The 25,350-nt window shown below is 37.4% G+C and overlaps 1 protein-coding gene across 9 annotated transcripts in view; it reads left to right on the top strand.

The window, feature by feature from the left end:
• The window catches only part of JAKMIP1 (janus kinase and microtubule interacting protein 1), a 161,726-nt gene that overhangs the window by 80,715 nt on the left and 55,661 nt on the right, over positions 1-25,350 (top strand). For all 9 annotated transcript variants that reach the window (XM_010583472.1, XM_010583474.1, XM_010583479.1 and 6 more), the window contains 6 exons: positions 2,920-3,414; positions 17,098-17,307; positions 18,000-18,119; positions 20,425-20,571; positions 21,209-21,349; positions 24,522-24,581. In XM_010583472.1, coding sequence (XP_010581774.1) covers positions 2,920-3,414; positions 17,098-17,307; positions 18,000-18,119; positions 20,425-20,571; positions 21,209-21,349; positions 24,522-24,581 — 1,173 coding nt within the window. The remainder of the gene's footprint in view (positions 1-2,919; positions 3,415-17,097; positions 17,308-17,999; positions 18,120-20,424; positions 20,572-21,208; positions 21,350-24,521; positions 24,582-25,350) is intronic.

Raw genomic sequence — 25,350 nt, 5'->3', positions numbered from 1 at the left:
GAGAGAGGGATGGAGGGAGTGCAGGAAGGACAGCTTATGGCTTTCGGGGAAGACTGAGCAGACAGATCTAACTTTCCATCTTCTTGACAAGAAGCAATGACAAGAAAAGACTTTTTAAAGGCCTCTTTTTTGGTGGGTCATGAGGAGCGATAGGCATTTAAGGTGCAGTGTAAAAATCCAGGGCTTTTAGAAGGGTTCTTGTTCTTCTTTACATTGCTCTTGCTGAAGCTTTTAAGTAAAATGACTAGTGATACATGATATTCAGTTACTCTGAATGGTGTAATGTGGGTTCTCACAGACAGCAACAATGCATATAGATGTTGCCTTCCCTCAATTCAGTGAAAGATGAAAAATTTGGGCAAGTATACCATTTTGTGTAACTCAGTACCCCTCCAAAATTTCAGAATCTGTTTCTTGTATATTAGAAATGCTTTTAGGAAGTCACATTCATTAATGTGTTATATTGAAAACTGCCTTTCAGTTGCATGCTTTATGTACAATATGACTAATTTTAAATTACTGTAGTTCTGGAGGTATATTAACCTTGTTTATATATGCCATTATACATTTTGTTTTCCTGTGTCATCGTTACTAGATTTCATTGCTTGGCTTCATTTCAATTTTCTTTGCTCATCAGTAAGGAGATAACTAATAGATTTAAGTAAATAATGAGTATTGGTTCATTTGCAAATTTATCTATAAACTCATCCACTTATGATAGTAAATAGGTGAGTAAGTGACTTTGCTTTTTTATAGGATCATAGAATGGTTTGGGTTGGAAGGGACCTTTAAAGACCATCTCGTCCAACTCCCATGCCATGAGCAGGGACAAGAAAGTCTTAGACTCTCCTATGGAATTGGGTACCCTAACGCAAGCACTGAAAATCAGTGCTATCCACTCTAGGCTTGGAACTAAATGTCATCCCACCAGAAGAAATAAAACATGGGTATCTATCTCCTGCAGATAATTTCCAATAGCTAGACTTACCAGTTGGGGAGAAGAATATATAAATAAATCTATCTTTCTTCATAAAGATATGTTACCTGAATCATCCTGGAATAGAGTAACAGTATCCGTGCAATAAAATCTGCTTCTGATGGTGTCTGATTCAGAGCTGTTACCTTTTCCACAGCTGTAATTATAGTGCTCTCCCAGCTCATGTTTAGTCCATAGTGTATCTAGAAGATTACCTTCATGAAAATGTAGATACCTTTCCTCCCTCTCCTGCTCCAGCTTGTTTACTCTCTGTTTTAATTTAATTTAATTTAATTTTATTTTTTTAAAATCTAGGGTAAGTTTGAGTTGGTTCGTTCTCAAAGTTACTGTTGAAAATAACAGGATCATAAGACCTTCTGCACAGGGAAAGTCTGCTGTCCTTCCTGCCTGAAGACTTCAGGTGAAGATCAGACTCTGGAAATCATACTGTCAGTGCTGTGGGTTTGATGAGTGACATGTCGGTCTCATTTTATGGTCACTCTTAAATTAAGTAGTAATCTGGATTCATTGGATGAGTTATATCTGAAGCTTTTGAGTTAAGATGTCCCATTTTTCCTAAAGCAAACAGACAAAAGTGCCTGTTTAGATGCAACCTGCTCTCAATAAACAAAATAATGAAGGTTTCTGGGCCTTTCCTGAACTAGTATTATTGCTTTTAATTAACCCTTTACTTTTTTTTTGACTATAGAATCCAGAACCATGCAAAACCCCCTTGTTTTAATTATACCTTCATAGTAAATGATAGTCTGAATATTAATAGAGATCTCTCATCCTTTCTGCACTAATCTGAGGCAAGTTGCAATTCTGGCTTAGTTTAGCATAAATTAAATGCGTTGTATGACTGCAGATCCCAGCTTTGTATAGCATAGATGCAAGCAGTCTAGCAATATTGTGACAGTGATGAACATCCTGCTGCTCGGTAGCCTCCTTCTACCATGGAGCACTGTTTGGTATGTACGTTTGTATTGCCACTCAAGGTTAAAACACAAGTCTGAAATACCTGCCTCTGACTTTGCTTTAGATGAGAAGTACATGTATAGAGCCCATATTTTGGCAATCACTGTGATAGGGATAGTAGAAAGATGTTACTGACACTATGGATGATGAAATACATTATAGCCTTTCTGGTATGCTATAATAGAGAAGCAAGCCTTTCTCCTTATTTTTTCTTTTTTTTTTTTTCCTTTTTTTTTCCTTTCTTCTAAATTAATACCTAATCCCACTTGGAAAAAACGTTGCTTCCATGCAGCCTGCTGAGCATCATTTTATAATGAGGTTTCATCACAGTGGGTATTAATATAATAGGCTATAAGACCTTTTCCCTACTCCCTTCCCAACCCTTAGAGTCACTGGCCTGTATTTTCTGAAGGATCTGGGGACTGTGAATAGTCTCAGTTTTGGTGTGTCCTGTCTAGGGCCCCTTGAGTAGACCTGATTTTTCAGAAGGCCAATTCTTTTGGCTTATCTAATAAAGACTTTCCCATTAAAATAGCTAAGAAATTAAGAAATCAAAAATCAATGTATTCCCAGCATAAACACAAACTCTCTTCTCTCTGTTTGATTCGTTTTCCATCTGCTTGTAGGGTGCAGTAGAGGGGTTATGAATGAGAGTAGTCTGGGGTGGCTGGTGAAGGAATAAGGAGAGAATTAGATTGGATGCTGCTTAGTTTTATTTTTATTCCCTAAAACCGTGAGAACTCGTTGCCAATTGCACATCCCCATAGCAGATTCCTGCACCCACATGTGGCCTTTTTCCAGCCCTGGTTCTCTAGCTGTTTACTGGAGAGAGAGGTGTCAGGTATGCAGTCTTTGGTTTTGAATATTCAGGATGAGTTTTTAATAATGTTTTAGAAAAAGCTCACTTGGTGACTTTTGAAAGTGTGGCAGCGCTTGTTAATCGATATTTTGTATTGATGTTCCAGGTGGGTAAACTAAGAGAGAAACTCCAAGAGGTTAAGCAAGAAAGGGAGCAGGAGCAGCACAAGCACACTGCCTATGTTTCTGAACTGAAAGCCAAGCTCCACGAGGAGAAAATGAAGGAACTTCAGAGTGTCAGAGAGCTACTGATCCGGCAGCACGAGCAGGAGGTAGCAAGAATGGTGAAAATCAAAGACGGTGAAATTCAGCGTCTGCAGTCAACAGTCAACGTCCTGCGGGACGGGGCGGCTGACAAAGTGAAGACGGCGCTGCTGAGCGAAGCGAAGGAGGAGGCTCGCAAGGCGTTCGACGGCGAACGGATGAAGTTGCAACAGGAGATCTTGGAGCTGAAATCTGGCAAAAAGCAGCTTGAAGAAGCTTTGAACAACATTATGCAGGCGGATAAAATGAAGGCTGCTGACCTGCGCACGGCTTATCAGTCCCATCAGGATGAGATTCATAGAATAAAGCGGGAATGTGAGAGAGAGATCCGCAGGCTGGTAAGTTCATTAAGTAAAGCGTGCTTATTTCAGTTTATATCAGGGATTAGTATATTGCTGTATGTGCCCATAAATACCAAACCACTCTTTTGCAGTGACATCTTTCATCAATAGGCCACTATTTCCACTACTTTCTCCTCCGTACAGCAAAGATGAACCTTGGCTCCGTGGCTAGCCCAACCCAGTCTAAAGCTTTATGTCCCACCAAATGGAATGTGAGCGAACCAAGGCTCTACAGGATGAATTTTCTCAACAAATCAAAGAAATAGACTTTCCCTTTCCCATTTGCTCAACTGTATTTCCTTACAAGGTCCCGTTGAACAAACTAGTCAGGCATTGCTCATTTGGCAATGCAAGAACATCTTTGTGAGAAGCCAAAATTAACTTTTCAGAGAGCGTTTATATTTGTATTGGAGGAACCAATTGTGCTGAAACAAGACAATGTATTTGCTGCTTCTGCATCATTATCCAGGTCATTCGATTTTAAGCATTGTTGCCCTTTTTTATTTTTTTAAATTTCTGTGTTTTTTCTATTGCAGCAGAAAAGTTAGGGCCTAGGACAGCAGGCTTTTTTCACGCTTCATAAACCCTAGGACTTCAGCACAGATGGCAGGCTATGCTGTTTGTATAAAATCAAAAACCAGGCAATATTTCCTGACAGCGGGTGCCCCAAATATTTAAAATTATTCAGCTTTGTAATATGTAGAGAATCTAAGATGGGCTGCACACGTAGTATGTTTAGAGAGTTTGTCATCAAATGACACTTCTGTTTGGTACCATATTTTCCGTATATATGTATATATCTGATTGTTAATCTGCCTAAACTAACAGTACAATAGCTGTGCAAATAAAATCTAAAATTATAATAAGCATAATATTTATCATCTATCAAGAAGTACATACTTTAAATGGAATGAAACACCATTTTTCTTAAGAAAAATATTTTATCAGTTTCTGTTTACACAGGTATGTCCTCTTATTTCTTGTATTCCTTAGGAAAAATGATGGTGTGTGCAAGCTACAAACATGTAATAGCTGTTTAATGGTGGTGATTTTCTGTCTGAGGCAATGAAAGCTTATAAGGCAGTTAATATTTATGCTTTAAACAAATTGGACGTTGATCAAGTCTCAGGGGTATCATTTCCTTGATTAATTAAAGACCACTGCAAAGACTGACAATATGAGGTTTCTGTAAGCTTAGTTTCTTTCATATTTTGTTCCATATTATAAATGTAGAATTTTAGAATAATGACTATAAAGCACAGGTAATTTTAAAAAGTGTTAAAAAGGAGAGAAGGTTGCTATGTTGTGGCATGTGTTTTTCTAGAGAACAGTTTCTAAATAAATTTAACCTTTTCAGAGAAGGTTACCTCACCAAGAAATGGTGAGGTGAGGCACATAGCGGTGCACCCCAAATTTTGTGATCCCAGATTGTCCCAGTAAACACACCTACGGCATGTCTTTGAGTGTTATTGTAAAGGAAACACTTAACTCTTCTCTTTTAAGAGTAGAAGCTTGCAGCCTGCTGTGGTGTGAAGGTGATGAAGGAAGGCACTCAGGGTTTTCTGTCTGGCACAAAAAAAATCCTGTTGAGTCATTCAGAATTTTAACTGGAGCCTTACTGGGCCTCCATTACTCAGTACATCTAAAAAGGTGGCTATATCAGGAGAGTGTGTGGATAACTCTTGGTTCCGATTCCCAGCCGCAGAGGAATCAGCCTCACAGGTTTTCACTGGAAATGTTTGTATCTTCCCCTCAAAGAAGTACAGGGGAGAAATATCAGGAGCCTGATCTTGCCTTGTGGTGTCTCGACTCCTTTCATATAATGAATTTCCATTTTTTTCATTAAATTGTATGGCTTGTTTTTATGAAGGAGAAGGGTTTCTTCTAGGAATTCATAGCAATTTAGACAATTGTTATTGTATAGGGCACTATTTAAATCTGGGGCGAAGTAAAAAATACTGCAGGGTTCCTAGATGCTGCTCTCTTCCTCTGGGAGAGCCAGAGGGATTATAGAATCAGATCATCAGGATATTTCCCTCCCTCCTCTCCCCCCCATTTTAATTAGTGCAAGGGATGCTTGCCTTCAATTTCAGATTAACTGTATCAGCTGCGGATTTGGGGTACTCAATTGGTTTAGTTCCTACACTTGTGGGATGTAAATGGCAAGGATGTGGCAGGCAGTGTTATTAATATTAGCACAGTTCTGTAACTGAGCTTCAATTAATGTGCTTTTTTGTACGTGTGTTGTGTTTTATGGCACTATTAAGAAATCAGCATCTTTGGTATTAACAGCCTAAATGGGCTGGCCATACTGTAATTCAAATTCAGATAGAGTAATTCAGGATGCAGTGTCTGATTGTTTTGTCAGACTTGGCTGATTTATTTTGCATTTTAGATCACAGGTTAGTTTTACAAATGTATTTCATATGGATATTGCAGTTAAAAAGAAAGAAAATAATATTTTTGCCATTGATTATAACACCCATTACTAATTTGAGTAAAATCTTGCACTTTTTTGGCTTGTCGTCAAAAAAAAAAAAGAGAGAAAGGAAAAAAGCAAAATCCATTGTCTGTGAATATATGGATACAACTACATTGAGTACATAAACAGCCATGCTTGTATTGCACACATGTCAGTATTTTAGAAATATGATTAATCAATTTTGAGATTGTCTTCACAGTTTTGAATTGAGCCATGAAAAATACCCAATAAGCCTCAATACAAACAAGATTGAATGGGGAAGATCCTAGTGCCTAATAAGGGAAAGTAAAATAGCTATTATTTGGCAAAAAATATAACACACTTCACTGTGCAGTATGAAATTATATTGGAATTTGTCAGTTCCTGTAATTGACTTCATATAACAGTGATATAAATGTTTTCACTAATTTAAGGAATGCTTGTTGACATGAATCACCCCCTGCCCCCCCCAAAAACCCGCCCATATTCTTGTTGTATATATGCGTCGGCACAGTGTGCTGGCAGCTAAGAAACTGGAAGTAAAAATAGCTAGTAACAAACTGGAGAGACAAATGAAACAGATGTCTTTACTTTTAAGAGACAACTTGGAGAATAAGATACAGAAGCAAGAACAGCTATTACTTGATTTTTTTTCAGCCAATATTTTCTAAGTCGTTGAGTCTGAACAGTTGTATTGTTCTGTCAATGCAGCATGAAAACTATGCTGATACAGATTCAGATACTTAAAACCAGAAATAACATTAAAAACCAGCAAATAGAAAAAAAGGAAAAAAAATCAGAAATAGCAAACTGAAGAATAATCTGCATGAAGGAAAAATGTTAAAGCCTGTTTTTATGGATCAGGTTTGGTTTTTTTTTTTAAAAATAATATACAAAATCATAATTGTACTTTTTCATTCATGGAGCTTCAGTATAACCAGTCCCAAAGCACACATTCAGCTCAGGGCTGCGTAGGCAAGCATGTACATACCTAAATAAGACTGTGTCAACAGGCTTCTGATTTAACGGCATCCTTGTAAGCAGTATGCCTGTTTTTCTTCTGAGGTCTAGGCTGATACAAGGTAAATTTAATACATACCTGATTAATGGTGAAGAGAAGTTGAGTTTATTAAGTTGTATTTATAAATTAGCTTGAAGAGCAGAACTGTACTACGAAGGCATTTAATATTTTAATCTAAATATAAAAAAGTACACAAAATAACACTGTATTTCAGTCAATTTTTCTTGGGCCTCAATTTAGCTTGCCATTGAACTGACTTACGTGGTTTTAAAATCAGGTTTAAAGTTAGTTTTCAGTGGTAGGTAAAGTTTCTTTCTTTTGCTTGAAATTGCTGAAATAGCATGTTCAAATTGTTGGTGAGTTTTGGAAACAGACCAACTTTATTCCCTTATCAGCAGAGCTGTGAAGGAGGGCATGAATATTAAGTATATCGTATCAGTTAGAGGTTACGTTCATTCTGGGAGTACCTGGACACTGTTTTTAAGAAGGCCCTTACTTTGTGAGGCACATTTCTCTAGATACTGTTTTTGCAGAGGTAACAACAATGGACACTTTACAGTGCTTGGCTTGGAAAATATATGTGAAAAACCAATCATTAAAAGTATATTGAATTATGTCATCACTGATTTACTCATTTATAGTATTTCTTGAATAAGAAGGAAACAGAATGTTTATTTTGGTAGACACTGTTAATGTCAACATAATATTTAAACTTTGGAATAAACAGATGACACTTGCATCCTGTATTTTGTGGTATGGTTTCAGTAAATATTATTTCCTCTATTGGAAATGTCTTGAACATCAAAACTTTCACCTATTTTACAGATAAATACCATTTGACCTTGTTAAAATCTTCGCATTTATGGTCTTCCTAAATATTCCTAAACAGCTTGGATTTGAAATTAATTGAAAGACTTATTTCACTTTAATGTAAAATAGTCCCAGTTTTCTTAACCACAAAATCAATGTAGAAGATTCCACTGATCTTATTAGGTGCACAATAAGATCCATGTTTAAGAGGGCACGCAGTACACCAGATGAATTAAATTTGCTTATTTCAATTGTATTCTCAAATAACCTCATAAAAATTGTTTAAAGAGTAATGTGACATTACCACAGATTCATACTTGCAAGGAAAAAAATCCTTTTGCTGTTAATAGAATCAAAGTAAAAGAAATTGTTTTCAGGAGTGATTTTCAGAAGTTTCTGATCAGCCATAATTTATGAAGATAGAGGCACTAGATGTCTTTAATCTCCTTAATCCAAATTATTTAGTTGTATAAATTAAAAATTCCTTCCAATGTGGAACCCTTCTTCTGTTTGGTGTTTGCCAAATACATGTAAGGCAGTATCTGGAAGAATATAATTCAGACTAATAGATTAAGCCGTTTTTAAAGGTAAAAATCAAGGCAGTTTCACTGAAACTTCCATTCAAGGGAAATCCCTCTTACAGAATAAGTTTATGTACCACTTATATAGTGATTTTTTTTTTAACAGTATTATTTCAGTTTTTTCTCTGTGTGTAACACTGTATTTCATGATTTAAGCAAAGGCTTCTGACAGACTGAGGGTAACATCTTTTCAGAATTAAGAATTAGATTATTCCAGTTCAGGATGAAACCAAACTACAACTCAAGTTAGTATTTTCTAACCTTGCGCAGCTCTTTGCTGGTAAGTCCTTAGTGCATTACTTAGCATTGGCATTCCGTATGTGAACTGCAGCATCATGCAATCATGGAAGAATTTAGAGTGTGAGGGTCCTCTCGAGGCCATCTGGTCCAATATCCAGCTTGAAGCAGGGCTGCCTTGGACGTTGGATCAGGTTGCTCTGGGCCTCCTCCCGTCCAATTTGAAAATCCCCAAAGATGGAGATCCACAGTCTCTGTGACAGCCTGTCCCAATGCCTAGTCACTGTGAAATTTCTTTCTTCTTCCTCTTTCCGTGACCTTTGATTGTTACCCTTGTCCTTTTGCTGAGCATCTCTGAGAAGCCTCTGCCTTGTTCATCCCAGTGTCCCCCTTCAGACAGTTGAACGGGTGTCTGCAATTGTAATGTGTCCTGCGGTCTTCTCTTTGGCCGGCTGAGCAAGCCTGGCTGCCTCACCCATTCCTTGAATGCCGTGTGCTGCAGCCCCGTAGTGGTCTTGCTGGCCTTCCTCCAGTTTTATGGCACTCGTGCCAGTTTGTCAATACCTTTTTTTGTGCTGGGGAGCCCAAAAGTGCCTGCGCTGTTCCTGGTGTGGTTTCACAAGTGCTTAATGAAAGGCTAAATTACTTCTCTATCCTTCTGGCTACAGTCCTCCTGATTTGGCCCAGTATCAAGTTAACTTCAATCATTGCAAGCTCTCACCACTGACCCATATCCAAATTGCCCTCCAGGACACCAAAGTCTTTCCTTTTTTCTTTCTTCTTCTTTTTTTTTTTTTTCTCCTTTCTCCCCCTTGCAGAACTGCCAACTTCAGTGGGCATCGAGCCTTTTCTTTTGCAGGAATTTAAACCTTCCCAGGGGCAGGACGTTGTATCTGTCTTAGGCAAACTTTATGAGGGTTTTTTGGCTCCTTTCTCCAACATGTTGAAGTCCCTCTGAATGGTGTTCCTGTCCTCTAGTGTAGTAACAGCTCCCACAAATTTGGTATCATCCACAAATGTGGGAAAGGTACATTCCATTTCTTCATCCAGGCAGTTGATGAAATTGTTAAACTGTGTTATTCCCTTCAGTTTTTAAGGGATAAAATTTACATGACCAAATAAAATACTTTTACCTTCCGAGAGATTCAGCAATTATTTTTCAGTAAAACATGGAAAAATAGTAGGAGCAAAAGTTTAACACTCCACCAAAACCAAAAATTACACCCTTTACAGCAGTAGCAACTATTTTCTAATAACATTCACTTTCTCCTGCATTCCCATTACTAGGATTTTGCCATTTTAAGGCAGTGAAATTTGAATCTTTAGGTTACATTCAGCAGTAGGGGTGGTGCAGAGACCTTTTGTCTCCCTGAAAATTCTGGTGGAGAGGGACAGTTGGCTTTTGGCAGGGGCACCCCGTGATCCTCTGCTGCCCTGAGAAGAAGGATGGAGCCTGGCTTTTCTCATCTCACTTGTGCAGTGGCACATACACATGAGTTTTGATTCCTAACCAAAATCTTGAATTTTGAGACTGGAAAGCTGAGTTTTGAATCATCCAAGTGTGCGCAGTCGTGCATGGTTGGGTAGAGCCTGCTCTAGAATGCTTCTTATCAGCCGCTTAAACCCGCATGTATTTCACACACAGCTGCTGATATCAAATTCTAGGCTGCTTCTCTGGATTTTGCCATCTGTTTGAGATGCATGTTTCAGCTGCATTCCAAGGCTGAGCTAATCTCCCACAAAGACCCTTCCACCACCTCCTGCATTTTAGGACTGCAAATAATACTTTGCTTTCCATCCTCTGAAGATTTATGCTTGTCTTCTCAGGAGCTAACAGGGCAGCATTCCACCCAGGCCTTGTTTTTTCCTGAATCAAGCAGATCTAATGAAACCTTTTTATAGTGCAGGGTCAGCATTTTGTGTTTATTTTTAGTATTTTCTAAGGACTCTATTATGGTAGGTAGGTAGGTCACAGATCTGACTTTTATCTCTTTACAAAATACAGAACAGTACTAAAAACCCACAGAAGTTATGTACAGTGTGGCACCTGGACAAAAATCTCCTTAAGTTTGTATTACTTAGTCCTTCTACATTTTCCATCTTTTTGACTACTTGTTCATTATAGCTCTGTCAATGAACACCTGTAATAGGTAACAGGAGAGATCCAGTAGTAGAGGTTGTAGGCAGCTACAATAATGCTTTTGAGAATATGAGAAACCTCCTATCAGTAAGTTCTAGAACTGTCAGCCCATATGGTGTTTGGTGTATAATTTATCAAAACCTTTAATATATGTCTTACCTATGAGATTTACACAGTTCAAAAAAAACATGTGGGAAAAGCTGTTGGAAGAAAATATTGGCTGTTGATTCAGAAATATTACACATGAAATTAAGAATAAGTCCCACCTACCTGTGTCTATGACCCTTACTTCTCCACTGGTTGGCTGGCATCTTTTCTTTCTCTTCCCCTAGGGTTCCTAAATAAGCAGCAAACATTTATTTAAATAGGTGGCCATGTCTGGTGTAGAGAATGCTATGCACAAGGCAGGAATATTTCAATTCCTCCTTCCAGGTGGGCTTGCAGCGTGGGATATTGTTGTTAAGTCTTAGTGTCCCTTTACAAATGTAAAAGGTGTTAATTCCATTTAGTTCTATCTTTAACTGTTTATTTGAGTAGCATCTCCTTTTTGTTTTCCTAGTAACTAGCAATCCTTCTGTCAAGATACACCTATTTTCACTGTCAAGCATTTAGTATAAAGATTAATTCAATTTCTTCTGGAGAAGAGCACTGTAGAATTTTGTTCTGCAGTTGGCTAGGAGATAACTTCAATAAGGATGGGTAAAGAGGAAGGTCTTACACTTGGCAATGCAGCAGCTGGCTTTTTCCACTTTGAAAACTGAGTATGTCACTGCCTTGATAGATCTAGCTTTTAATTCCCTGGGAATTTCTCTTTCAACTTTGTGAGAGGCTAAAGTTCCCCCAAAGGTCTCTGACTTTCTTTCACTGTAGCTATTGAAGTGTGGGATAATTGGCAGGGGGTACTTTTTCCAGCAGCTGGCTTGGTTCTCTTTCATGGTTGATAAATATTATTAAAATACTTATTTCTGCTCATTTCTCTTAGCTGTTAGGCGGTTAGATACCTGTTCTGAGGAAACGGGGTAATTTTGACACAGGCTATAAATGCTAGCTCTTCACTGATATAATGCAGGTAATTGCTGTGTTCAGCACCTAACATTTGACAGCACAAACCCCATTAATTAAGAAATGATACTTTAGAAAGCTGTAATTTCAACCAAGAGCTCCAGAGTTACTTATGCCATCAAAGGTGATTTTCCAGTAATTTCCCTCTGCAGCTGCTTGTGGATGATCTTATTTTCTTTAAAATCCTCTTTTGGAGGGTATTTCTGCTACTTTTCTTCTCAAAGCATGTAATTGAAAATGTGTTCTAACCTCATGTTGCTCCACTGCCTTCCTATCACAGACCTTTTGTACTGAATTGCACCATGCTTAACTGCAGAAAGAAAAATGTGGCTATTCTAAAATGCTTCAAAATCCATGCAAAACAGAATGTAAGAGTTCATGTGCCCCTGTTGTATTGTGTAGCTGCAAAAAGTGGGCAAATTTGTTTTAAACTGAGAACAAATTTGAAACCAAAGCAGCCAGCTGGAAGGAATTTCTGGGATAATATATGTGATTTAACATAATACCTCCGAGCCCAATGCATGGATTGGGATCTCATTGTGCTAAATGTGTTGGAAGAAAAGATGGTCTCTACCCTTTGTATCTTAGTGAGAAGTCTCGAGTAGTAGTACAGGGAGGAATACATGACAGCAGTGGTAGGAGATGAGTGCAGTCAGGTTTCAGTTGCCACGTGTTACTTGTCTCGGCTATGTTGTGCCACAGATGCAGAGACCTCTTAGAGGCATGGCAGGTCCTGCACCGTGCTCCCTGGACCACGACGGGTGGAGGAGCACAATGGAAAGGCACCTGCTTGCTCAGAATCAGGTCATGAATCATCAGGTGAGAACTGATCCATCCAGGTTTATCAGCTTCAGCTCAGCACTGGCCTTGACGTACCTGCATCGCTTCCAATAGAAAAATTTCTGCATCTTTGTAGTGTGCGTCCTATGTCTTAGGTTCTCAGGGATTTGTTAGTTTAGGTAACCCATTTTATGGCTAGACAACAGACTGTGATCTCTGTTAAGTATTTACAGTTTTTTCATCATTTCTGTTGTATTTTAGAGGTGTCATGGAAAAGGAGAGATAGAAGAGGAATTTGAGGAACGTCAGTTGGGTGACTAAATGGATATTTGTGGCGTGTCCTTTCAAGTAGAACAGTGGCATGGGAGAAACCATGAAAATGCAGGACTGCATATATGACAAGCTGGTATTGGGGAGGGGACGTAACACCCTAATATTAGATGAGGGATGAATGGATTCCAGTGAGGCTGTGAAAATCTTTGACAGTGAGAGTGATTTTTGTTGTTGTTTAATGTAGTAAAAAGAAAAACAGCTTAGAGAATCCAGAGATGAGAGTTTTGTGAAAAGAGCATCACTAAAAGCAGCATTCACATTGGATGGTGAGCAGGCAGGACTGCATTTAAGGTCAGAAAGGAGAATGTTGCAATGACTAGAACATGATATAAGAACTCAGGTAAAAGTCTACCTGTGTATATGGATTTTAGAGCTGTAAGGCAAAAAGAGTCTTTAGATGTAATCAATTTGCACGTGGGAGAGAACAGAATTAAAGATTACAACTATTTTATGTATGTAAGTGGTGAGTAGTTTGGGGATCGCTCCCTAGTGATGTAAAACAAACATTGAAAAGCATGAAAAAGGAAGGAATGCTATGCATGGTAAAGTAACAAATTCTGGATGCTGTTTGGTGAATGCACATTCTAGTAATAGAATACAGGGTTAAACCTTTAAACTTGAGAGGTCAGGAGGGCACCACTAATTGTTATTTCACTTAATATCCTAAAAGCCAATGATGTTCAGCTCTCTACAGTAGTCATAAATGACAACTGTAAAATACCTCAAAATGTGAGTGTGCATATGTATGTGTGTATATATACATGTATATGTGCACTGTGTGTGTTTGTGTATGTACGTATATACACATATACGTATACATATCACATATAGAGAGAGAGACATCAAAACATTTATGGGAAAAGCAAACTTACATAGGTGGAAAAGTTGACAAGCTTTTAAGCATGCAACTTCTTAATCTGCTGAAGGGCTTCTGTACCTGAAAGCTTTCTTTCCAACTCTGTCACTTGGTCTAACAAAAAATATTCCTTCTCTTTTAGACCATGTGGATTCCTAGACAATCTTGGCTATGACAGTGTTGCTTCCACAACATGTATTTGATCATAATAGCAAGCAGCAGGGAACCCAGATTAATCCATTTTGATTTTCATTTACCAAATGGAAGGTACTCCTCTCCCCACTAAAGACCATAATACATTGCCTAATTACATAAGGCTGTTTTCCTTTATGCTGCCAACTTTTCTTTCTTCATGTAACCAAATGTGGCAAGAATTTGAGAAAAGAGTAGCTCTCCAGTGGTACAGAACTGGCATGGAGACTTTGTGTGAACTTTTACAACTATTAGAATATGTAAGACTAAGCTAAGCTAAAGTCTTTCGGGAGGGGTTGACATTTCTTCTCTGTCAGCTTATGTTCATTTTAAACCTAAAACATATCTCTCCTTTTCCTAGTCTTGTACCTCCTCTTTCTTTGCCTGCCTGCCCCTTGACCTGCCATCTCTCCCACATGGAACTGAGGGCTGTTGCATCCCTGTAAAATATTTCTCTTCCTTTTTTTCCCCTCTCTGGGGTAATTTGTGCTCTCTGTTAAGAAAGCAGACAGGGAAGATGAACAAGTTTGATCTGTGGTGTGCAAGTCTGAAGAAAGGTGGTAAATCTTTGGGTCGGGCATTGAGGTATATTTTAAAAAAATTGAGGCATTGACTGGGTTGATGCAGTTACATTCGAGAAATCAAAGGTGTAACTGTCACCTTGAGGAAAGGAGAATTGTATTGTGCCCCAGGCTTCTGAAACAGAACTTAAGGTAGAGGCGTTACTGCTGCAGTTCTGTTCATCTTTATCAGTTTGTAATAAGTTAGTTGCTTATAAATTCTTCTTTCTGCTAGCTTATGCTTATAAAAAAATAAGTGCTATTGCTATGCTCTGTGTATTTGTGTGTGTGTGTGCACATGTGCATGTGTTTACACGAGTAAGGGATTCTCCAGTGCCTACCTGTAACTTAACATATAAGCCCAAAATAAAAAAGGATGTGCAGCCATTGCTAATATATTGCTATTTTCAGTTATTATCAGTCTCTCAAAGTTTTTTTCTATTTGACTGAAACACGGGGTGTTGCTTTTTTCTGAAACTTTCACCACAGGTAGATTTTCTGGTAGAAAAAACAGTAGGAGGAAAAGCAGAGGGGAATTCTGCCTTCTTCCCTGCCTTCCCCTAACCCCCACCCCAAAGCTGTGTTCTTTCATGGCATTTCTTTCTAATGTGTGTGACCTTGCATGCTTTGATCTATGGAAGTGTGTGTGAAGGGTGACATGGGTGTGATTTCACTGGTCACATCTGCTTCAAACAATCTATTCAGCAAGTAGCAGTCCGTACAGAGATTGTTGCTTTCTTTTTTCTTCAAACGTAAACACCTATGTCATTCCATTTACCATTTAAGTTGTGAGAATATGAAGAGTATGAAATGTGCTGCCTATGCAGCCTTGGTTCTTCCTTGTTAAATGTATGCCTTGCATGGACAAATTCCTATCTCAATTGCATAGATGTTCAGTGTGAACACCTGTGTAATTGAAAGTGAAACTGTCCACAGTATTTAGTTACAGGACATTTTTTCCTCCCAAGGGGTCCCTGATAGATCAGTGTGCATGACAGATAGCATTCAGTAAATGAGGCAGCTGCTTAATTTTTGTCATTGCTGTTCACTGCACAGTCCCTCTGCAACTCTGCATGTTGCATATTCTTCCATTAATAAAAACTGCATTCTTTTCCTGCAAGTGCTTTTTGGCATACTTGAAAGTCTCAAAAATCTGCATTAACGTACTGGGAAGTATTATATCTATTTACTGGCTGAGGAATTGAGATCCAGCGACCTGCCCAAATCAGGAAAGAAATCTCCATCAGAACCAATCTTCATCAGCTCCAGCTGGAACTTAAAAGTGCTCTAGACCAGCTTATTCACTTCAAATCTGACCAAATCTGACCTCTGAGACCTGACTTGGTTCAGCCAGGCCATCTCCTGCCACTCAGGTTCTGTACACAAACTAATTTCACATGCTTTGTAGACTGTGAAAGGAGTAAGGCAAGAATTCTGAAGAAGCAAATTGTATCTGATGGTATAATCTGATTGTGTTAATCCTGTACATCACTCAGACTTAACTATAAGTTACTTCTAACATTTCCTTTTTTTTCCCTTTTTTTTTTTTTTTTTGGTGTAACTTGACATAAAGCACTGGTATGGATATAGGACTATAATAAACTACAAATGTATGATTTAACAAGTTCATTATTTTATTTTATTTTTTTCAAATGAGATTATAATAGCCTTATTTCCAAAATTCCATGGGTTGATGTTGGCCAAGAAAACAATTTAGTAAACTGAAGGAGATACAGCAGAGTTCCAATAAACATATTGTTAATGGTTAATATTCTTGTTAAGAAATCTGTTTCTATAGTAACTGCTGCAGATTGTCACTTCCTCTAGCATTTGGAATAGTACCAAAGTACATTGATGCTGTGAGGGACAAATCCTATGAGAGCTGCAATAGATCACTGCTAGCAGTATGCTTTATTTGGTATGGAGATGTATGAACAACACAGTTCAGTAACCATAGATGGTGTTTAAGAACTATTTCTTCCAACCCTTTATTCTAATGCTCTGTGTGCATTTGCTTTTTTTCCTTCTATACAAAGACTAGTCCTTGTTTGAATCTTATAACAAGGGCACATAAAATACATAGGTAGGCTTAAGATTTAAAGTTTAAATGTGTGTGCATGTATATGCTACTAATTTTTAAATGTCTGTGAAGAGATTCACCCCGTGTGATTTTCACTAATAAGGAGGGAGTCGACATGGGGCAAATGTGTATGGCTCAAGCTTTAAAACAAAGCCTAGGTGAGTTTTTACAGTGTGTGTTAGTCTGATCTTGCACTCGCCCTGTGTTTCTTCTCTGAAACAAAGTGAAGGGAGATTTTTCTTGTGCTTATAAAGCGCATATCCTCAGATGAAGTGGATGATTTCAGTGGCTATGTATTCTATTTCAGTGTATGTTTGCATCTGTTTTTGTTTGTCTCTTGAGCTGAGACTGCACTGAGCAAACTCATGATCAAGTGAAGGATGAAACTTTTTTAAGGGGAGGGGAAAAGGCTTCAGAGGAGGTATATCTTCTTTTTAGCAACCACAATTTGGGTGCTGGTATAATTCTGAGAGAAACAGAACTTTGTTTTTGCAAGTTTGTGGATATGCATGCAGTGAATGCTTGGAGATGTTACAGAAACTTCCTTCTTGCTTTCTTTCTTTCCAGATGGATGAGATAAAAGGCAAAGACAGAGTGATTCTGGCTCTGGAGAAAGACCTTGGTGTCCAGGCAGGCCATGCACAGAAACTGCTCCTTCAGAAAGAGGCTTTGGATGAACAGCTTGTCCAAGTGAAGGAGGCAGAGCGATACCACAGTAGTCCTAAGAGAGAGCTTCCTGCGGGAGTGGGGGATATCACTGAACTGATGGGAAGCCCGGTAAGAAAATTGCGTTTTCTTCAAATGTTTGACGCAGGATAATTGCTGCCTGGGTGTTCACATTGGTCTTGTGGTTACTTTTAAAGTAGTAGAAGGACTAATTCATGATAAATGGCCCTGCACTGCACTGTGCTGTTTCACTGGTGTTTTAGAAACTGCTTGGATCTCTTGAATTTCAAAGAATGTCGAAAAATATGTGGATATAGAACTTTCAGAATTTACATTATGACCTTCAGCTGTGAACACCATTATTTTCTTAGCTCTTTATTTCGTAACTTTAGGAATTATTTTGACCAATAGCAAATAGATACTATACTTTTCAAAAACTGTGCCATGTGATTTTAATCTGTCCTATGCACTAGATTTTTTTTACTTTTAGCTGATAGTAAGAAATCTGGTGAGAAGTAGCCAGTAATAGGTGAAATGTTATTTATCTAGCTTTGGTTTTAAATTGTTAAACCTTTACATACATTTCACAGGTAAACACTTTTAATGTAATATATCATGTAGCATTTCCGCGGGATGTTACTGGTCAGTGTTTCAGTTGTTTAAAATAAGTTTTCCAGACATTGATGTAAAAAGTCTATTTTAAATTTACACAATCCACTTGCTAAACCATGATATTAAAATTATGGAGACTAAATTATTTTTTAAAAGGTAATTTTATATATCTATATGTTTTTGATGTAAAGGAGCAGCATTTGGATGAACGAGATGTGCGGAGATTTCAGTTAAAAATCGCTGAACTGAATGCTGTAATAAGGAAGCTGGAAGACAGGAATACTCTCTTAGCAGATGAAAGAAATGAACTGGTAAATTAATTAGTATTAACCAGATGGTGACTGGGAGGGCATCTTTATGGTAAAAGACTTAATGTTGGAAAGTCAGTGTTATAAATAATTTACAAATTAGTCCTAGTTGGCCGCAATCAATTATATCTAAATATAACAGAGATTTCTATAGAAATTCACTTTGTAACCATAAAAGACATGGATGGAATCTCTCTTGTTCCAGAAAAATAAAAATGTATAAATTTATTTTGGGATCATCATAATAAAATTCACTGGTAGCTTGCCTGTGGCACTGTGTAATGTTGTTGTGTAAAACATGCATAATCTATGCACTTAAATTACTGTATTAATCTTTTTGAAATTTGACATTGGTTTTGTGACATACTTTAGCTAGCTAGGAGTTAAAAAAAGCTTTCTTGTGCTACTGATGAAAAATCTGTCATTTCTCAAGGGAAATCTCTTAAGTAGGTGAAATTATCCTAGGAGAGTGATAGTAACTTACAAAAGGAAGGATATGACATGAATTTTAAGAATGAATTTTATTAGCCTGCATCGCTACTTAATTGCTTGTACTGAGGTTAATGGTAGAACTCCCATTGACTGCAGTGAAAGGTGAGTTTTAACAACAGGAATTTTTACACATGTCCTCTTATAGTGCCCTAATTCTACTGGCACTAGAAAAGATTTTTCATTCTAATCAGATGGAATTTTTCCCTCATGCAACCTATGTATCTGATTCTAAAATAATGCTATTATATATGGTCAGGACAGAAGGGGAGGGCACTCACATGTCAGTCCTATAAATGAGTGAAGCATTGACATCTTCCTCCTTGCTTTGTCAGACTTAGCTCTTCATGTTGAGATATGAAGGCTTTGCTTTATGATAAGAGGACTTAATTTAATTACAACATCTCAATGATTATTGGAAGAGCTAATTTTTTTAATTTTCTTGTCCAACATCTTGGCTGAATCTCGATTAGCAAAGTCAATTGAACAATGCTAGACTAAAATTAGATGAATTGAGAATATAATCCTGTCTTTTTCTTAAAACTTTTCCTCTTAAAATAGCTGTATAGTCTAAACTGCCCTTTCATATCACAAAAATTGATTGCTCATTAACAATTTAAGATTCTTGGGGTAAGAAGAACATGTGTTTTAGCCTGGGTATGGTTCATCATTGTTCCTACTTTGCCTGTATTGCTGAGTGTTTGTTGTTTTGTTGTTTGTTTGGGGTTTTTTTCCCCATTTTTACTGGTACAGTTGCTTTTCTCTGCTCTATACTATCAAAACCATCTTGCCTTTTTTCAAGATTGCATTATATAAAGACAAGATAATTCAGCCTCCTAATCCTTTCTGTGGACATAAGTCATTCAAAACATCCCTGAAAAATGCTGAAGTACTGCAACATCTGTCCTTCAGTGTCCCTCTAGATGGAGGGCATGTATGGCTCAGTCAAGTGCTCTTCTTGATGCTTGACTTAGAGGCATAAGAAACATATCTTGGAAAAGACATAGAGAAGGTTTTGTCATATTGTGAGACAATATTACATAAACCCAGTAATATCAGTAAGGTCATCTATTTAAGCACTGTGAAAAATAATTTTCTCCTGAGAATGAATCAGAAAACCAAACACTCAGTGAAATTATCACAGGAGAAAGTTTATATTTTTTCTCATTTCCAGTTAAAACTCAGTAAATTTAAAAAAACTTTTGATTGGAAAAAATAGATTTTTTACAAACAAAACAGCTCAAGGATTAATGAAATAAAAAGAGTGAAATACACACAAATGCAAGAAAGGGCAGTAATTTGCCTTACATAATTGTCTAACATCATAAAACCACAGGAACAAAATTGAGCAGCTTGAAAATGTCAGCAGAATGCTGGGATTGAATCTGTGCCCTCTGGCTGACTTTCTCATTGCTCTAATTACACATTAGGTATAGCGTTTTTTTAAAGTACAGGAGGAAGAGTTAACTCCTCCTAAGGAGTAGCTAAATCGGTGAAAATGGCTACCCTAGAGACCTAGTTGGTCACAAGCATATATACAATGAGATTAATTTATCAAGAAATCACTTTTACAGATCGTCGTAAGTGTTTTCGAAGAGCAAAATCTAGTGACCAGATCTAGCGTTGTAGACTGTACAAAAATGCTATGTCTTATTTGTTTGGAATCTTGTAGTTCTTAGTTTAGCAGTAGTCTATATCAGATGCCACTAAACAAAAGAACAAAACTTTCTGAATGAAGAAAGAAGGCAAGTGAAACCACTCATATTTCTTCTTTCCTACAACTATAAACTAAAGCACAGCTAACTTTTGCCGTTTGCAGCTGAAACGTTCTCGGGAGACAGAAAGTCAGCTGAAGCCTCTGGTAGAAAAAAATAAGAGGATGAGCAAAAAAAATGATGATATGTTACAATGTATTCAGAGAATGGAAGAGAAAATAAAAAATCTATCAAGGGAAAATGTAGAATTGGTAAGTAATCATCTCTGACATCATGTTATAAGAACACATTGCACACAGTTACTTTGAGGTGAAGGTGCTTGTGAGGTGCTTACTCTTAACACAGACATTTCAGAGTCTCAACAGTAGGATGGTATAACTGTCAAATTCAGCCAATATAGATGAATATTCGTATTCTAAATTCAGTGGCATGTGCTTTGTGTTGTATCAGTTCACACTGATTAAGGGAAAGGATCACAGATAGATAAAATGTGTTTGGAGGCTATGAAAATGTATGACTAAAAATCAGCTTTAATAAATGCTGCTTGTATGATTAGAAGTCAAAACTGAATTTGAGTGTGTGTGCCAAAGGCTCTAGTATGCTAGATCATTGAGTTCACTTGTCTGCTAATTTTGTCCCAGACTATGTTCTTTGATTCTGTTTTAAAATATCTTATGTGAGATATTAACACTGATGCATACAGAACGTGTAATCTTTTTTTTTTGTTGAAAAAGGCCTTATGTTATAGTGGAGTATGCATTGGTGAGTCCAAAGAATTCTTGATCACTACATCACACATGAGAAATTTCCTCCTGTTACAGCAAGACACTTTAAAACATTCTTTATGTTTTGTTTTGGTTTTTTTTCTATTTTATTTAATTTTTGTAGAAAGAGAAGTTATCTGCCCAACCAGCGCTGAAGAGGCACACATCTTTGAATGATCTCAGCAGCACACGAGAGGAACAAGAAATTGAATTCCTTAGACTGCAAGTCAAAGAACAGCAGCATGTTATTGATGATCTCACAGTGGTAATGCTTATGACTGGTATACACACGTGCATGCAAACACATCTATAGGCAAGCTAAAGATTTGAGAGCAATATTTTAACTCCAGTGGTAGTAATGATACAGAAGTAGTTCTCTGGTATCAAAGGGTTCTTGTGATTTCTCAGGTAGTGAATGAATTTCTTTGGAATGTGTATGAATCTCTGTATTATAAAATATTTACCTATTATGAGCTGTCCATCCACCTTACTTACAAAATTAGCTGTCAACAAATGAGGAACTTGAGGAAAGGACACGTTCCAAAACTTAATGACTGAAACGTGTTGGATGTAGACCCTGGTGCAAACCCAACCACTCCCCTGATGTAGAAGTTCTCCTAAAAGAAAGGAACATGCAGGATGGCATTAATTTCACCTAAGCATGTCTAACTGAGCTGGCCACGCTAGCTGTCTTTATAACAAATGGAGAGAAATACGCACGGTTCATCTAACCAAAGGTAGCAGCATAGTTCAAGATTAGAACTGCCCAGCCGCTACCCTCTGACTGTGAAGACCACTTTAGATGATGCTCATAGATGTTTGCACTGTTTGATGAGTTGTATTACGAGTTGTCTAGTGCTATTTAGTGCAATGTATGATACACCCTTCTGGTGCTGGCAGAAATGACATATCACCTCTGAGAGACCCCTGCCCTTCTGCAGCAGCATCTGGAACGCAGGCAGACTGTCGTAGAGAATCTCAAATTATACTACTGACTGCTACAAAATGATAACAGGAATTTAAGATGATTCTGTGTAAATAAAAAAATTAAACAATTTGCTACAACATTGAAAATAAAGATAGAAGATCCAAAAAGATAAATCAAGATGGTATGTTATTGCTCTGTCTGGAACATTGTCTCTATTCTTGGCAGTTCCTCTGAGATTTTGACCCAGGATTTCTGTCTGTAATCAGTGCCAAAGACTGATGTCTGCATGCATTTTCTAGTGTCACAGTGTTACAGGAATTAGGATGTTACTCAGACACTATGATGTAGGGTCTGATTCACAGAGCAATGCTGCTTTACTTTCCAAATACAGCTGTACAGGCAGGGACTATGACGTGATATTAAATTCTCAGTATATGGCGGATACAACCTCACTTCTATTTCACTGTAAAGTTGGTATGGAAGGACTCTCTTTTTACTGTCTCAGCCAGTAATCTGAGGAAATATATTGTATCCTGACTTCGGTCAACTAGTATTAACCTGTGTTTAGTGTGAAAGTAAAATAAATAAATATTTTTAAATATGGTTTCATTTTTGCTTTGTTTCTTATTTACAGATACTTTTTCACTCACAGAAATAAGTTAAATTTTTAACTAGGAAACTGCTTTGGTTGGCAGTACAAATTAATTGATGCTTTGCCTTCGATATGAATGCAGCAGAATTCTGCACTTCCATTGTGCTTTTCAGCTACCTTTTCTGGCTTAAGCCACACCTCTACAGAATACAAATGTATCATAATTATCAAGAATGACCCACATGTCACATACCTGATTAGTACAAAAGTCATCAGCTTACTTCCAGCTGAGACCAATACGAGACACAGACATAAGAACGATAGTCTTAGGCGATAGGGTTGTCTGAATTGATTAACATTGTCATTTGTAGGGTATCTTTGATGCTGTTGAAGCTGTATAAACTTGAGTTATCCCCCAACAGTGGTTTTCTGGTCAGTTCTTAAAAAGAAAGCTGTCTAGATACACTCAGATGATTGCAAAAGATGCTAGTGATTCAGCAAATGGTGTTTTTTAATTGGTGTTATTATTGTTCTGGTAGCTTGATGTATTATTGAGACAGTAAATTAAGCAGTCATCTTACAAACAAGATTAGAAACAGGAAGGAGCGGGGGATTTTGGAAGTGTTTGTTTATTCTGCACTGAAGAGAGAGGAACGTCCAATTATTTGGACACCTGCTTGGGATGCAGGAGACCCAGGTTAAAGCAGGGACTGTGCCTTTAGCAGGTACCTGAGGAGGAGGGAGCATTTATCTCCAACACTGTCTAAAATTCAGCTTTGTGGTTGCAGCTTTAGCTTGATATATTATATTATTCTGCAGCTTGAAATACCTGCTCCATTCTACTTTGGCAGGCATTACTTTTCCTTATTTTGAAAACTACATGTATTAAAGGTGCTATATAAGTTGTTGTGCTTTTCTGAATTATTTCGTGTTTTCCAAAACTTTGTTCCTGGAACAATGTGCTGATAAAGATGAATGTTTTTATTGTTATTTCCACTGGGAGCTTCCTATTTGTCCAGTTTCTGCACTGAATATGAAGCAAATAACTCTGAATAGAATAATACCATGCAGTGAACAATAACTGCTACAGAAGCACTTGGAACTGCTATCATTCTTTTAAAAATAGAGGTGATGCAAACAAAGATGCAGAGCTAAGGAAAGAATCAGGAAAAAGGCAAGGAGACAGAATACCTGCCTCCTGTGCTGTTGGGGTTTTTTTTGCTTGCTCCTTTGCATTTTTTACCTTCTTTTCCTCCTCTTCTCCTTTGGAATTCAAGGCAGTATTCTTGGGCTTGAATGTTCATAAACATGCATTTTTTCCAGTTATAACCTCCTCCTGTTATGATATAGTTAATTGTGATCTTGTTCCAAAGCCGTGGTAGAAAAAAAGACACAGGCTAAGTTAACGCAGACTGGGACTGCCTTTGGATTTGAGACTTTTGCCCTACAAGGATAAGTCACATGTAACGCTATATCTGCATACGCATGCTTGTATATCAGAGTACGCCTGATATAATGACTTGTAATTACTAAGACTGGACTCATTTTTGGCTATCGACCTGCTTCTTCAGGATGGTTGAACACTGGAGTGAGAATGTGAATTCTGTTTCCATAGTGAGCTTCTTGGTAAAAGAGTCAAAAGAACTATCAGAAATCTGTGCCCAGTATTTAACAAAGCCTTTTCTTGCCAACTTCCCATCAAGTGTGTGAAGTACGTGGCTGAAGGTTTGTTTGCTGAAGGAATAAAGCTGCAGTACAGTGTGGTGTTATATCAACATGGTGTTATTCAAAAGGATAAAGACATTGTGTTAGCTTTACCACAGGCTTTAACAAAATTTTAATGATATTTCTTTGTTTTAGACATATCTAAATATGTTTTAAAGGAAACCCATACCAAGATGTTCTCTTTCCTTCTAGGAAAGGGAACGATTATTGCGGTCTAAAAAACAGAAGAGGAAAAGTCTGAAGCCTCCAAAGGTGAGCAAACCTTTGGTTTTCCATGCATTTCTGTTGTTGTGAACAATGCTTGTTTCAAATACTGCCTGAAATTAAAGCTCTACTTAAATTAATGGTAAAATTTCCTATAATTCTCCTGTTTTCTCTAGTGAGTGCTTAACTTTTTCTCAGGATGATTCAGGAGCTGCAAGTTTTGTACTGTACACAAGTGATGTTGTTTTGGGTTTTGTTTTAAGTAAACAATATAATTACACTTTAAGCCATTGTGGCCTAAATAGTCAAGTGGCTTGAGGCCTAAGTGATATAATGACTTGAAATAACTAACATTTCAAAGGACAAATACTCAGTCTTTTTTAAAGAAAATGCACCCTTTAAACTACTCGTACCAAGTTACTGCTTAATCGCAATTGAAAACTTTAACTCATACTAGGGATGTTTTTGAAATGATATTTCTGTGTGTGATATATAAATAGTAAGAAGATTTGAACTATTTTTCTCTAGTAACTATTTTGCTCTTGAATGCAAAGTACAAGAGAAAAATTTAGATTGTAGAAACAGAAAAGTTTTGCTTCAGAGTGTACCTTTAGTGTTTATTGTAACACATGCTTAAAGTAATTAATTTTGCGGAATAATGTTTTTTTTGTGAAGTTGAACATTAGCAGCCTGGAGTGTGTGAAGGAAGGAGAGTGAGGTAAGGGAAAAAATGGAAGTGAAGAGTGGAGAGATGATTACCTTCTATATGGTAACTTAAGATACGTTCTGTCATAAATGGGTGCTTGTTGTCAGTGTG

This window comes from Haliaeetus leucocephalus, unplaced genomic scaffold (genome assembly GCF_000737465.1).
Source record: "Haliaeetus leucocephalus isolate CR32 unplaced genomic scaffold, Haliaeetus_leucocephalus-4.0 Scaffold906, whole genome shotgun sequence".
Classification (NCBI taxonomy): domain Eukaryota; kingdom Metazoa; phylum Chordata; class Aves; order Accipitriformes; family Accipitridae; genus Haliaeetus; species Haliaeetus leucocephalus.
Note: the sequence above shows the minus strand (reverse complement) of the source record. Positions and strands in the feature narration are given on the sequence as shown.